This window comes from Hemicordylus capensis, chromosome 6 (genome assembly GCF_027244095.1).
Source record: "Hemicordylus capensis ecotype Gifberg chromosome 6, rHemCap1.1.pri, whole genome shotgun sequence".
Taxonomy (NCBI): Eukaryota; Metazoa; Chordata; class Lepidosauria; order Squamata; family Cordylidae; genus Hemicordylus; species Hemicordylus capensis.
In genome coordinates, this window is record NC_069662.1 from 154,171,341 (window position 1) to 154,186,969 (window position 15,629).

At 42.8% G+C, this 15,629-nt stretch overlaps 1 protein-coding gene across 4 annotated transcripts in view; it reads left to right on the forward strand.

Moving 5' to 3' along the window:
* Positions 1–15,629, forward strand: part of ESYT2 (extended synaptotagmin 2) — an 89,625-nt gene that overhangs the window by 11,594 nt on the left and 62,402 nt on the right. For all 4 annotated transcript variants that reach the window (XM_053259170.1, XM_053259171.1, XM_053259172.1 and 1 more), the window contains exons 2-4: positions 8,432–8,473; positions 12,523–12,657; positions 15,315–15,391. In XM_053259170.1, the coding sequence (XP_053115145.1) occupies positions 8,432–8,473; positions 12,523–12,657; positions 15,315–15,391 (254 nt within the window). The remainder of the gene's footprint in view (positions 1–8,431; positions 8,474–12,522; positions 12,658–15,314; positions 15,392–15,629) is intronic.

A 15,629-nucleotide genomic window follows, 5' to 3' on the forward strand; every position in this document is an offset into this window, starting at 1 on the left:
TATAGAAGGCTAAAATGAGTGTAATCAAACTTCTACCTTGAATTTCAGGAAAGCTCACTTGAATTGGCAGAGAAAAGTGCTAGCTAGGATTCCATGGCTAGGTAAACGAATGGAGAAAGGAGCCCAGGATGGATGAGGGTTTCTAAAGGAGTTACTAAAGGCACCATTGCAAACAGTTGCAGTGAAAGAGAAAAATGAGAGGTGTCAGTGTTCTCTCTAACAGGGATTCCCAGATACTGTTGACTACAACTCCCAGCATCTCCAACTGCAATGGCTTTTGCTTGGGAATTCTGGGAGCTGTAGTCAACATCTGGGAATCCTTGTTAGAGGGAACATTGGTCAGTGTGACAAAAAGCTTGGTGATGAGTTGAAGGGCAGAAGATGTATAAGAAACAGCGGGAAAGACAAGTCAGAGCATGAATGCAGGTGAGTAGGCCAGATTAGTAGGGACAATGTTATGAAAGCTGAAGCTCCGAATGAACTGATGAGGGATCTGATAGCAACAGAGGCTCTTTCAAAGTAAAAAGAAACTGAAGGGCATGGTAGGACTGCTCAGTAAAGGTGGTGAATGTTAACAGGTGACCAAAAAGGGCAGATCTGCTCAACTCTTTTCTCTTTCTTAAGGTATCATGAGACATGATAGCACTCTTCAAATACCTGAGAAGCTATTACACACACAAGAGGGCAAAGACTAGTTCTCTGTTGCCCTGTAGGGCAGGACTAGATGTAACGGGCTTCAAAAGGAGAGGCTACAGTTGAAATTTCTTAACAGTAAGAGCAATGTGCCAGTGGAACAAATTACCTGGGCACATTGGAGGTCTTCAGGTAGATGCTGGGCAGCCATTTGTTTGGGATGCTTTAGCTCTGGATTTCCTGCATCAAGCTGGGGGTTCAACTAGATGCCCTACGAGGCCTCCTTTATGATTCTGTGGGAAAGGGGACAGTTGGAGGCAATGACAATGTTTCAGCTACTGAATACTTCCAGGCTGTGTGTACATGTGCACACAGTATTTGTACACAATATTAAACAGTTATAACAATTGAACTCTTATGAAACACGAGAGATTACTATTGCACATCTGTAAAAGTCTCTTGGGCTTTTCCTTCTCCGGCTTAGTATTCTAGAGAAGCCTGCCCATCCCTCCCTTCGATTGCTTTGGTACACATGTACTGTTGCCTTTTTGCTGCAAAAGGTCTAACTTTAAAATAAGTTCACTGGTAGCCTGGTTTTTACTTGATAGTGCAGTATTGTAAATACACAACACATCTCTATCTAGCTCAGAGCTCTTATGTAGTTCTGTGTGCTGCACTGACAGAACAATACTAGACACCTATTCCTGAATCCTGAGGTTTGTTTTCTGGTCCCAAGTCTTGATGTAAAGAATTATAACATGTTCACATTTCATAAAAGGATTATTCCATGCAAAGTCAGGGAGCAGATCATAACTGTTAAAGGAGGATTTTAATTCTGTTTGCTTGTGTATAGTTGCTTGGAAGTTCATATTTACTTTTTCATCCTGTAACAATACAATGCTTTACGTACGTGCGTAAAGGTGGGGGGGATTTCTGTAACTGTCAGATGAGCATTCCTAATTTAGTTGTGTTGGCAAAAGCAAACACAATAGCTATTGGACATAATGTTCCCCATGGTTTACCAAAATGGGAATGTACCATGTGCCAAATCCCCCTACCCTTCTTCCAGGATTATATTGGCATAACCATATAATCTGGAACCTCTGAGGGGATTGTGGGTGGAAGGCACTGCTTTGCAGTAGTTCCATCCTACCCTACCTCATGGGCAGATTCCAGATGATGTCTCCTGGAGACTGTCCCTCAGGGCCCCATATTGTCTCCGATATTTAACATCTACATGAAACCGCTAGGAGAGATCATCAGATTTTTTTTTGCAGGGTGTTGTCAATATGCTGATGACACCCAAATCTATTTCTCTATGTCAACATCATCGGGAGAAAGCATCACCTCCCTAAATGCATGCCTGGAGGCAGCAATGGGTTGGATGAGGGATAACAAACTGAGGCTTGATCCAGATAAGATGGAGATACTTATTGTGCAGGGTCGGGACTCGGGAGACAATTTTAATCTGCTGATTCTGGATGGGGTCATGCTCCCCCGGAAGGAACAGGTATGCAGTCTGGGGGTGCTTCTGGATCCAAACATCTCCCTGTTGTCCCAGGTTGAGGCGGTGGCCAGAGGAGCTTTTTATCAACTTCGGCTGATACACCAGCTGATGGGATTTCTTGAGATGAATGACCTCAAAACGGTGGTACACACTGTTCCCTCTAAGGTGTGTGCATGTGTACGTGCGTACACATTTTCTGATGTCCGCTCAGTTAATTTTAGATTCCGCTCAGGTTGAATCAAGAAGGCCACACTCCAGTGGTCCCTCTAATTTTTTTCATCTCTGTGTGGAATGAGTTTTGTTCTGGGCAGCTGTATCAAGGCACTGTGTGCACACATGCATTCAGAATGGGCCTTCCTAATTCAACCTGAGCGGGATCTAAAATTAACTCAGAGGACATCAGAAAACTTGTGAATGCACGTACGTGTGCACGCCTTAGAGGGAACAGTGCCCCACTCTGAATGCACATGTGCACACACTTCCTTGATACTGCCACCCAGAACAAAACTCATTCTGCACACAGATGAAAAAAATTAGAGAACACTAGTGGTACATACACTGGTAACCTCTAGGCTGGATTGCTGCAGTGCGCTCTATGTGGGGCTGCCTTTGTACATAGTCCAGAAACTGCAATTGGTCCAGAATGAGGCAGCCAGGTTGGTCTCTGGGTCATCTAGGAGAGACCATATTACTCCTTTGTTGAAAGAACTACACTGGCTGCCGATACATTTCCAGGCAAAATATAAGGTGCTGGTGATTACCTTTAAAGCCCTAAACAGCTTAGGCCCTGAGTATTTAAGAGAACATCTTCTTCATCATGAGCCTCACCGCCTGTTAAGATCATCTGGATAAGTTTGTCTGCAGTTGCCACCAACTCGTTTGGAGGCTGCTCGGGAACAGGCCTTCTCTGTTGCTGCCTCTGGACTTTGGAATGCACTTCCTGTTGAAATAAGAGCCTCCCCATTTCTGGCAACTTTTAAAAAGGCACTGAAGACACATTTATTCACCCAGGCTTTTAATTAGATTTATAGTTTTAATTTTTTATGTTGGTTTTAAATGATTTTAATGTTAACAATTTTAATGTTTAAAGGATTTTTATTGTTTGATTTAATGTTTTAAATGTTTTTAACTGTAAACCGCCCAGAGACGCAAGTTTTGGGTGGTGTAAAAATACATTTTGGGCAGTATAAAAATGAATAAATAAATAAAAATAAATAACCATAGTTTGCTACGAAGTCCAAATCAGGCAAACTATGGCTAGCACTAACCAGAATTGCCTTCAAAATAAGGTTTTCAAACTCATTTCAAACCGTGGTTTCAAGTTGTAGTTTGGAGGCTAGGTTTGTTAATCCTAGCCATGGTTTATTTGATTTGGACTTCATTGCAATCTAGGCTTCTGTAAACTCAGGAAGGGAGGAGGAAGTAGCATGTAAACCCACTACATTTCCTGGATCTTCCAAACCATGTAATGGGGAATATAATGTCTGAATGCAGCCATTTGTTTTTTCTTGAGCTAATCGTCTATGGGTCTCCAAACTCTTATTTTTCCTAACAAAATGGGGTGATGGTTTGAAGTTTATAGCAGTGGGGTGTGTGTGTGTGTGTGTGTGTGTGTGTGTGTGTGTGTGTGTGAGAGAGAGAGAGAGAGAGAGAGAGACTCTAGCAGCTGGGTTGTTTCATATCCAGGTTTACTTGTCATGGAATACTCCTGGTTTCTAGGAGTTCATTCTGTCTCTAGATGTGGTTGCAGTTGGGCCAAAATGCTTTTCTTTAGATTATGCGTATTTGGTAAGCTGCATCCTAAGGTATTGTATTCGTGGTCCACATCATTTTTTTAGATTGGGATGTGTGTATTCTAAATAGCAAGAATTCCAGTATTTAAATAGTTAAGAGTGTACAGAATCAAAAGGAAATTGCTGCTGAATACAACTCATCTTTTACAGTGAGCTGACTTAGCTGAGATGTGCTCAACCAAGCGCAGCACTTCCCAAGAGACTACCATTCCCCTGGCTGTGTCAAAGGCATCTTTGCCTAGTACATTGTGTAAGGAGCCCAGATGGAAGATAAATGTAAAGAGTGCATGCATGGCAGGAACGGAGGAGCTCTGTGATTTGTCCTCGGTGCCACGGAGAGCATGACTGCATGTTACGTTAAAGATGTAGCTTGGTCCTGTGTGTTTTTAAATGTAAATAGCCACAAGAGACCCCCCTCACTGGGATTGTAACGCAAAGCTATTTCACTCTTTCCCACTGTGCTGCAGTCCTGCTGAAATAGCACTCGCAAAGCTGCTTTTAGCCCTCGGAAGGCAGCGTTGGTGGTGATAGTGGAAGCGTAGGCTAATAACTCTTGAGGGTGTGGTTTTTGTTGAGACTGCAGGGCGGTAGTAAATACCCCCTCCTGAACTTTGTTTTGATCAGGGTGGTGTGACGGTGAGGGGAATCACCTGTGGCTGCTATTTAATGTTTTAAAACCAAACAGAATCAAACTACATGCTTAAAGTAAGTTTGGCCTCTAGTGAAGTGAAATGTCCTTATTTTGAAGAGCCTCTTTCTGGCTTTCAGGAGGCAATGTTAGGGAGCAGCAAGGCACAAAGGAGAAAATGGGCTGGATCTTTTTGTAACCATTAAGTCTATGAAGAAGCTTTACCCTTAAGCTTCTGTGGGAAGGTGCATATTAACTACGTTCTGATTTCTAGAAGATGCTTGTGTTTATGCCCAAAATGGAGCAGTGGACCTGTATTTCTCATGGAGTTTACATAGAACTTGTCTTTGCAGATAATGGTGCATTAGAAATGTAGGGGTTGGCAGGAAATGACTGCTAAGAACCACTTCAACACTCTCTTAAACCATGAAAATATCCATAATTTAGTAACCTGTTTATACCATGAAATTTGTGCATGTCTATGTTTAATCCTGTCATCGGTTTTAACCCCTTCCTGAGCTGTTCCAGAAATTGGTTTGTGACCTTAAAGGGTTTCATGGTAAAAGTCACAAAACAAAATAGGATGAGGAGTTGTGAGTAAAGCTGTGGTTGTAAATGGATAAATATATATTGCTGTCAAAGTTCTCAAGACAATCATTTTAGTTGGCTATGATTAGGGGTGTTATTTAAATGGTTATATAACAGCCCTGCTGGATCAAGCCCATGTAGTCAAGCATCCTGTTTCACATAGTGGCCCACCAGATTCCTCGGGGAAACCCACAGGCACACCCTCTCTCCTGCTATTGCTCCCCTTCAACTTGCCTCTTGAGGCTGGAGGTGGCCTATAACCACCAGACTAGTAGCCACTGATAGACCTGTCCTCCATGCATTTCTCTAAGCTGCTTTTAAAGCCATCGGAGCTAGGGGCCATCACCACATCCTGTGGCAGAGAATTCCATAGATTGATTATGCACAGTGTGAATAAGTCCTTCCTCTTGTTGGTCCTAAATTTCCCAGCCTTCATCCCAAAATTCTAAAAATCTGTTTTAGTAGCCTTATTCAAAAACATTTTTGAAGCTTATCCGTTAACCCTGAAATTAGGATATGCATGAATGAGGTAACTAGGGAGAAGCTGAGGATGCTGGGTGACATTCTGACGAATAAAGGTTGCATAATGCGCAAAGTTGCACTAGTACAAGAAAATAACGTAGTTGTGCTAAAGAGCAGGGATTTGAGCAATTGCACAACTTGCACAAAAGTTCCTGTTAAAACAAATGAGATTTCCCACTTACACATGGTTGCATAATCATGCTTGTTTGTGGTGGTGTTACACTAGTCTGGAATGCAAACTCCAGACTGAGTGCAAGTAGCTAGTGCAATAGCCTTGTGCTACGGTGATGTCTTCCTGCAGGTGCTTCATTAGTAAGGATGTCAGCTGCTGGCAATAAATTTCATCTACCTCCACTAATAATTTTGTATAGATCAGCTGAAACAGCAAGGTGGATTTCTGCATCTTCTAGTTAGTTAAAATGATAGCTTTCTGTCAGGGGGGAAAAGCCACATTTCATTTCTGCACTGAAAAATTAATAGCCCTAAAACAAAACAAAAAATAATTGTGGTGAGACATCAGCCTTTAATGCTATACATTCTTGCCTCTGTTAGACTTGGTTGCCCCATGTGTTTGAACTCTGTATAAATAAAATATTGTTTTCTAGTACTTAAGAACTTCCAGTATACATTATTGATAGTTCTCATGTACTTAAGCTCATTAAGTATGGAAATTATTAGGAAGAAATAACCCCTTTAGTGGAGCCTTGATAGATCTGAGACTAAATAAAACGCTGTATGCAAACGGATTGTTGCTGTAGTGTGTGTTTGTTTGTTTGTTTTTTGAAGTGTGGGTCAGCCTGCTATTTTTTGCAGCACTAATTCAGCATCACCAATAAAAATAAAATTGCCTATGTTTGAAGAGAGAACTTGCCCACCACATTGATGTAGGGTTCTTTGACACATGTAAATAGCTAATAGCCAAAGGGACAGTACAGGTGAACGTTCTGGATCGTTTAACCATGGCTTGAAGTTGGGGTTAGCAAACTCTGGGCTGGTACCATGACTGACAGCTGGGTAGGAGCAGTATCCGGCCCATGCATGCTCCCGAAAAAGGTTGCATGTTGTCAGAAATTGAGGTAGGAGGAGGGGGAAGTGATCATGTGATCGCCATGATCTGGAAGGATGGCAGCAGCCAAACCACATTGTGTACCCTGTACTACCTTGATGGTGAAGGAAAAGCGTGTCCTGTGCCATGCTACTCAGATCACGGATAGCACATGATCACTTCCCCTTCCTCTTACCTCTATTTTTGCCAATATATGGCCATTTCAGGGAAGTGTACATGGGACTTGGAACCTGGCTGGATGCCCTTTCTCCCAGCTGTTGATTGTGAGAACAAATCTCCTGTTTAAAAGGGAACCGTGGTTAGTTTTCTTGCTGATGTAATGTTTAACCATGATTCAGGATGGTGTGGAGAGGATGAGGGGAGAAACTTGCAAGCAAGGGGAGAAGTAGCATCCAGCCTCCTAATCATGGTTAAGATCTATGAACCTTTGTTACTCCCTGCCCCAAAGAGGTGGAACTTGACAACTGGTTATCAGATATTTTAAAACACAGTGGTTCGGTTCAGATGATTTCCCAAATTACGGCTTGGAAGACTAGCAATAAGCCACAGGCTCATACAGCTCATTTGGGGCATCACTTCCAGGTGATAGTTTAGTGCTAACCATAGATTGCTGTGATGTCTGTAACAAATCATGGTTAGCATTTGTCCTCTTTCTCGAAACCAGGATTTGAAATCCATGACAGTGTGCTTTGCCATGCATAGTTTCTTGAGTGGTAATGTGAACACTTTGTTCCAAGTTATGTTGGGGGGACGACGACTAACTTTTAGGAAGTACTGTTTGTATCCTAAAACTGTAATCTTACACTATCCCTGCAAACCAAGGACACAAGCCATCCCTGGTTGTCTATGAGTTGGAATTGGGAAATGTAATCAGATATTAGTTTTCAATAGAGGAAATAATAATAATAATAATTATTATTATTATTTTATTTTGTTTGTTTGATTGATTTCTATACCACCCTTCCAAAAATGGCTCAGGGCGGTTTACACAGAGAAATAAATAAGATGGATCCCTGTCCCCAAACGGCTCACAATCTAAAAATAAACTTAAGATAGACACCAGCAACAGTCACTGGAGGTCCTGTGCTGGGGGTGGATAGGGCCAGTTACTTTCCCCCTGCTAAATAACGAGAATCACCATGTTGAAAGGTGCCTCTTTGCCAAGTTAGCATGCGGATACGTTGTTGAGTGGTGCCCCCACTTTTATAAAGTTAATATATATGTAATATTAGTGTAAACCTCCCTGAGCCACTTTAGGAAGGGCAATCAAATCAATTTTCAATGACTGTGCAGCATTGGCATCAGAGCTCTGACTCTGCAGCCCTGTTTCCCTTCCCAGAGTGGGATCACTGGGTGAGCCATCTGATGCAGACACGTAGGGACAATGGAGCAAGGGGGAACAAGTATCCCTGGGGTGGTGGTGGGGGCACCAAGGCTTCCCCTCGCCTGCAGGGTGCCCCTTGCCACCCCACTCATTGCCCTCATTTCTCTCCCCCTGCTTCAGCAACATTTCCCCCAACTTTTTTTCCTACTGTTCTTCCCATTGCTGTGCTGACTAGCTACTATAAGAAAGTCTTTCTTTAAAAAAAATAACTTGTTAATAGTAATTCTGCATCTTGGAGCTCACTGACTTCTGTTAGCCTGTCAGTGCTACTTGCATCCTTTCATTAATAATTTGCACCTCTCTTTGTTAGGTCCACTTTCCAGACACTGAGAGAGCAGAATGGCTGAATAAGGTAAGCTGTTTTTTCTAATGCCCCGAAGCCTTCAGAGTAAAGTTCTTTTATTGGCTCTTCACATTAAGCATCTTGTCTCTTGGCCAGCTTTTGTGTATTGAACATCTTCTGTATTTGTATTTGTATTTTTAGAAGCTTTGACTATCTTGTTTGAGGTTTGAAGAGCCATTAACAGAACAGACTGTAGGGCAGATTATCCAGTCCTTCTACTGTTGGCTCTAATTCCATATTGTATAATAAAATCCTGATACTAATCGAAAGTAGGAATCTTATGTGACCTCTGGGCCCTATATCCTTTCCAAAGAAACATGGAGACTACTGAGGGAGGTGGTCTTATGGTGGTCAGTAACTCGCTAGATTCTTGGAGGAGTGAGGCCTCCCACATGTACACTTAGTCCTTCACCAGCTTGACTGATTTAAAGCCTTGGATAGTTTGGGACCAGGATACTTGGAAGGACCACCTCCTTCCATATGAGCCTTCCACTTGTTAAGATCAACAGAAGAGGATCTTTATTCTGTATGTCCAATGAATATCTGGCGCCATCCATTAGGTTGCAACCTGAGAGAGGGCCTTCTCTGCACTTGCACTTAGGCCCTTGAACTCACTCACAAGAGAGGCTCCTTTGACCCCTACATTGCTGACCTTTCTGCTGAACAGCAAAGATGTTCTTATTCCAGAAACGTTTACTCTGTTTGTTCTATTGCTCTGTTGCTTAATACTGTTTATACTGCGATGTTGGTCGTTGGTGTGCTCTTCTGTTTCAATTTACTGTGAGCTCCCTTGAGTGTTACACTTTGCTATTTTATGTTGGGCTATAGATGTCTAAAATGGTTGATGGGAGTAAGTTGTATTACATAACTGATTTTGTCATTAAATCTTGATGCCACCAGTGAGAGGTTCATTTTGGCTCGGACTGCCACTGTAGGCTTCTGGTTGAGCCTAGTGCCTTAATTTAGGGAAATATCCTAATTTTATACTGTTGCCAGGGAGCCATGGCATGTAGAAACTTATCCGTGTCACCTAGAATAGAACATTTAGAGGTAGAGTTATTTGATAACATCTGCATTTGTCCTAAGCAACCCTGTTTCTGTTCTAAGTATGTTACTTGTAAAGGGGATAAAGAGAAGCTCATATATTTATCTCCCCCTCCACAGTGTCCATCACCAAGTCTGGTAATTTTGTCAACAAATTTGGGGCAGGATCCTAGATCCAAAGAAAATGGGTCAAGGCCTCTGTTAAGCTGAACTCCATGTTGTAACAATACAAGACAACTTATAGCCTGAGGGCCAAGCTAGATGAAAAATATAAAAGTTCTGTGATTAGAAGCCCAACATTTTTTCTCTCTCTCAAAAGGTAGCTGAGTGGGATTTAGATTGGACCATAAGGATGGGGTGTGAAACCATTTCTCCCCACACCATGGTCCTAATCCAAAACTGTCTCCCAGTGCTGCTGTTGGCTACAAAGGGGAACAGTTATGGGCACAAAAACTGTGCCTGTGCTTCCCTTCTGTAGCCAGTAGCAGCTTTGGGGGAAGGGGGAATCAGCTTTAAATCAGGGAACCAAGATGGGAATTGCCAGCATATTTTCCTCTTCAGCCACAGAAATTTCACATCTTGTTTGGTCCTGATTCTGTTAATTGTAGCACAGCTAGTATCCGTGGAGAGATTCACTTGTCCTTTGTTGCATGTGTGCCTGACTGTTGCCCTTTGTGCATCATAGTTTTTTTCTCTTGTGTCCTTCAGTATTTTTCTCTCTGTGTGTTTGTATATTCAGTTCCATAGGTATATTTATTATTATTATTATTATTATTATTATTATTATTATTATTACATTTATATCCCGCTCTTCCTCCAAGGAGCCCAGAGCAGTGTACTACATACTTGAGTTTCTCTTTCACAACAACCCTGTGAAGTAGGTTAGGCTGAGAGAGAAGTGACAGGCCCAGAGTCACCCAGCTAGTTTCATGGCTGAATGGGGATTTGAACTCGGGTCTCCGTGGTCCTAGTCCAGCACTCTAACCGCTATACCACGCTGTATAGGAACAGAGTAGTCTCGCCTCTTGCTATGTCATTTCATAGGAGGAGGTATGCCTGGTGCCACTTACTCCTTGTGCTGCAATTGGCTACTGGGTTATCGATGATCTGATCCTGCTCCAATGTGTGCATTCTGGGGTTAGGGAGCATGCAATTCTATGCACTGAACAGTGTTCCCTCTACGGCACATGTTCGTGCGCTCACACATTTTCTCTCTCTGCTCAGTTAATTTTAGATCCCACTCAGGTTGAATCAGGAAGGTCCCACTCTGAATGCATGTGCGCACACAGTGCCTTGATACTGCCACCCAGAATTAAACTCATTCCACACAGAGATGAAAACAAATTAGAGAACGCTGGCGTTGTACTGTCTTCCCACCCCCACCCTTGAGTTGAAACAATATTGTCCCCCTTCAACATTGCTCAAGTGTAAGAGGTGGGGAGGGCATGACTCAAGTTGTCAGCTGCACCGCTTCTCATACTCTTCTTCCTGCCAGCTCACTCTCTCTCTCTGTCACACACTCTCTCTCTCTCTCTCTCTCTCTCTCTCTCTCTCTCTCTCTCTCGTGCTTGGTTGCAACCCACACAGAGCCCTGTACTCAGCACCACATTATTATTATTTGTTTGTTTGTTTGTTTACATTTATAAACCGTCCCATCCAAAAGCTCTGGGCAGTGTAGAACAACTTTAAAAAGACATAAAAACACACAATTCAAAACACAGTGCTAAAAATGATATTAAAAACAATTCAAAAACAATTAACACCATTTAAAACCAATAAAAAATTAAAATACTTTAAAAAACACTTTACAAACCTTGGAAGGCCAGGCCAAACAAATAAGTTATTAGGGCTCTCTTAAAGGCCGACAGCAAGCCTAAACTGCGGATATCTGCCAGGAGTGTATTCCATAGGCCAGGAGCAGCTACAGAAAAGATCCGGTTCTGAGTTGCTACCAGACGTACCAGTGGTAACTGGAGATGGACCACCCCAGATGACCTCAACGAGCAATGGGGATCATACTGAAGAAGGCGGTCCCTAAGGCAGATCATGCAGCATAGCCTTTGGACTCCCCCCCCCCCGCCACTTACATTTATATACCGCTCTATAGCTGAAGCTCTCTAAGCGGTTTACAGTGATTTTAGCATATTGCCCCCAACATTCTGGGTACTCATTTTACCGACCTCGGAAGGATGGAAGGCTGAGTCAACCTTGAGCCCCTGGTCAGGATCGAACTTGTAACCTTCTGGTTACAGGGCAGCAGTTTTACCACTGCACCACCAGGGGCTCTTTTGGACTTGGACTTCAGTGTCACAGAAAGAAGGGGTTTGGCTCTTAAGCTGAGGATAGGGCTAGGGTCTTGTTTTGATACAGACGGGTATTACTGAAGAATACCCAAGATCACCAAGTGATCTGAAGAAGCCAGTTTCCTCACTTTATTTCCTGACTGGCAAGTTCTATAGAGAGAATGTCATAGGAATATAGGAAGCTGCCTTGTACTGAGTCAAACAATTGCTTCATCTAGCTCGATATTGTCTACACTGACTGGCAGCAGCTTCTCCAAGGTTGCAGGCAGGAGTCTCTCTCAGCCCTACCTGGAGATGCCAGGGAGTGAACCTGGGACCTAAATGCTCTTCCACTGCTCTGTACCCCAAGGGGTATATCTTCAAGCGCTCACATGTAGTCCCCTGTTCAGATGCTAACCAGCAGAGACCCTGCTTAGCAAAGGGGACACTTCATGCTTGCTACCACAAGACTAGCTCTCCTCCCCTTGGATGTCTTAAAATACTGGTTAGTAAAATGTATATAATGCAAAGTTCCTTTTTAAAATGAACTTAATTGAAAAAAGGCTACAGGCACTTGGAGTACTGGGGATGCTGTATTGCAGGCGTAGCCTTCTGGGACTGCTAAGATAAAGGTGATAGAAGTGGCAGTGGGCAATAGTACATAACTCTTCTTCTGATGTAGTTCTCTCAACGTTACATACCTGAAAACTTACAAATCCCTTTTTTCCTCAGACCGTCAAACACATGTGGCCTTTCATTTGCCAGTTTATTGAGAAACTTTTCCGTGAGACAATCGAGCCTGCTGTGCGGGGAGCCAACAGCCGCCTGAGCACCTTTAGTTTCACCAAAATTGATCTGGGGAATCAGGTAAGCTGCTTCTAGACTGTGTAGTTTCTGCATAGCTGGAAGCCCTGTGTAGATGGCGCATCGGTCATCTAGATAAACTGGTTCTCTCTCAGTTTTTAAACAGTGTTGATTAGGGGCACATGGATGGAGTTACAAAAATGGCTTTAAATTAATTTCTTCTGCTTGACCTGAGGTCCTGTTAAACCCTCCTTCCCCGCAAAGGATCACTCCTCCATTGCTGGGCATGCTCCTCGTGTGCCAGACGATTCTTCGCTGGCCCAGGTAGTGGATGGGGCCGGGGGCAGGGATGTGTTGTCCTGGCCTCCGGAAATCCCGTAATGTACCACGCAGTGCATTATGGGGATCCCCCCTCTCTGAGCTCTCTGCAGTCTGTCAGCCGTGGCTACAAGCAGCTGTGGCTGACATACGATTGTAAAAACGAGGTTGGGAGAGGTTGCTCTCCTAGTGAGGTTGCTCTCCTAACCTCATTTTAGAGGGAGGCTCAGTAAGCGAGTTTGCCGCTGCAGTGCCACTGGGTTCGGGCCCGATCCCAGTGGTACACATGAATGTGCAAAACCAGGCTGGGCTTCCTTAGTCTGGTTTTGCACATGAGCATGAATAGCCTCATTATTTTTGCTAAAGCAATAGTAACATGTTTTGAGCAGCTTTCGAGAAGTCTTGCTTGTTGTCAGTATCCTGGCATATTGTTGGCTCTATTTCAGTATAGTGCTGTTATCCATAATATTTGTTTTGCGTTTCCAGCACTGGATTTTGTATTAGCTTTGTATGATGTCGCCCTTTCTATCTTGCTAGTGGTTGATCAGTGGCTTGATCACTGTTGTGGTGTTGCTATAGTAATGGAAGTATTGCAAAATGTAAACTACTCCTGTTACAAGATTGTTTAAGCTTTAAAAAATCAGTGCTTGAAGCCTAGATGTGTATTGCTCAAAAGCGGTTCCATTTTCCTTTGGAAAAACTTGCTCAGAGAGTAGAGACACATAAGCTCTTCTGCTTGAAACAAATAGCATTTGATTGCTCAGCTCAGCTCTGTGTTGACTCAGTGACCAGAAACAGTGGGCACCCTGCTCTGCAGATTGTACTTCAAATATTAGTTCTTGAGTTAACAGTAACTGACGTTCATGCAGGAAGCATTTGGACAGAAATAACTTGGATGGTGCAAGTTTTTGATGCAACTTACACGTTTGCTGATGGGGTTGGTGCGTTGTGGCCAATTGGGGCACATGTCCTCTGCATCTCCTAAACAAAACTGAAATAAAGACTTGGAGTAGAAGAGGAGCAGATGGTGGGAGGGATTTGAAAGAGTACTGTGCTCCATTTCTGTTTCAAGGATGAGGCTTTCTGTAGGAAATAGCAATGTTTTCATAGAGGTGGCTATACATAGTAAAATCAATTATTTTGATTGGGCATATTTATTTAAAGCTTTTTCTTCTTAGTGAAAAACTGGAGCTGGTAAATGCAAAATGCCTTATTCTTGCTGCAAATAAGTTCACAAAAATATTTAGTGCCCTACCTACTTATCCCTATGGTAACCATTTGTGGTACATTTTTCTCAGTTCCATTGCATGTTTACTCTTCAGAAAGATCAGAGCAGTATAGGCAGTGTTCATTGCAACTCTCTAAGGCTTACACGTACATGAGTTTAACACTGTAATGCAGTGTTCTCTCTAATCTTTTTCATCTGTGTGCGGAATGAGTTTTGTTCGAAGCAGCAGTATCAAGGCAGTGTTTGCACACATGCATTCAGAGTGTGGCCTTCCGGATTCAACCTGAGTGGGATCTAAAATTGACTGAGCGGACATCCAAAAACATGTGAGCGCATGCACATGCTCACGCCTTAGAGGGAACACTGTTGTAATGGCATCTTATGCCTTCGGGCCCTTTCCTGACCACGGATAGTGAGAGGAAAAGCTGTCCCTTGTTTGCTTTACAAAAGCTCCCTGAGTGGTCACTTGAATGAAGTTCTTATGCATCACAGGTGATCTTGCAAGCTGCCTTATTATACATGTATATGTCTTTATAGCGCAAAGCTTAATCCGCATTCTGAGATCACCAGTGCCCCCATTCATATTTCGTGCAGAACACTGGTTTAATCCTGGTTCTCTGTGACACCCTCTGGCCTTGGATGCACACACTTCCCCTGCCCCTTTCCAGATGTGGAGAGGGAGGAGCCTCCTTCTGATCTTGGGCTAGAACAAACTAGAATTTGTGTGATGGCCAAACATGAAGAATCTGGCATATTCTAAATAAAGCTTATTAACCAGCCAGGAATCTCTCCCAGCCTCAAATCCTGACTCTTTGTAGCCAGGATTTGCCAGATTTGATCATCATGGCGAATCCTGGTTTTGCCTAATTTAGGATCAGAAGTAGAGTTTGTTCTTCCCTTGCATATGAAGGGGAGAGGGAATCGTGCACACCTGAGGCAAAAGACAGTCACACAAAACCATGATTAACCTGTGGTTCCAAAAGACATCTGAACCAGACTGGTGTTGGCAGCTTATGGAATTAGTTCATAGTTACACATCCAGCATAAAAGTACATCCATGGTTCTGAATGTGTATTCAGTCAAACAGTATTTTACACTTTAAGGGGTGAGCTTTGTGTAAGCTTAATTTTGATATACGCATTAAGCTGTTAAAATGAGAATCCTGTTACTTTAGCCCCTCAGGATTAATGGTGTTAAAGTCTACACTGAAAATGTGGATAAAAGGCAGATCATCTTGGATCTTCAGATCAGGTAATCTTTACAACAATAAACGTATTAAGTATGTTTAAGTGACAGTTTTTCATTATACAAACGGAAAATTTTGCAAAATACCTCATTTGCAGGGGTGGGAAGTGCCTTTGTTTAAAAAGAAAGCCACTGAGAATAGTATGAATATATCACACCCATCCAAGAGTTGCATACTCTACAGAAATCAAACTGCCTGTCTGCAACACTGCTTCATAATGAGCAGAATATAAAATGTTACGGC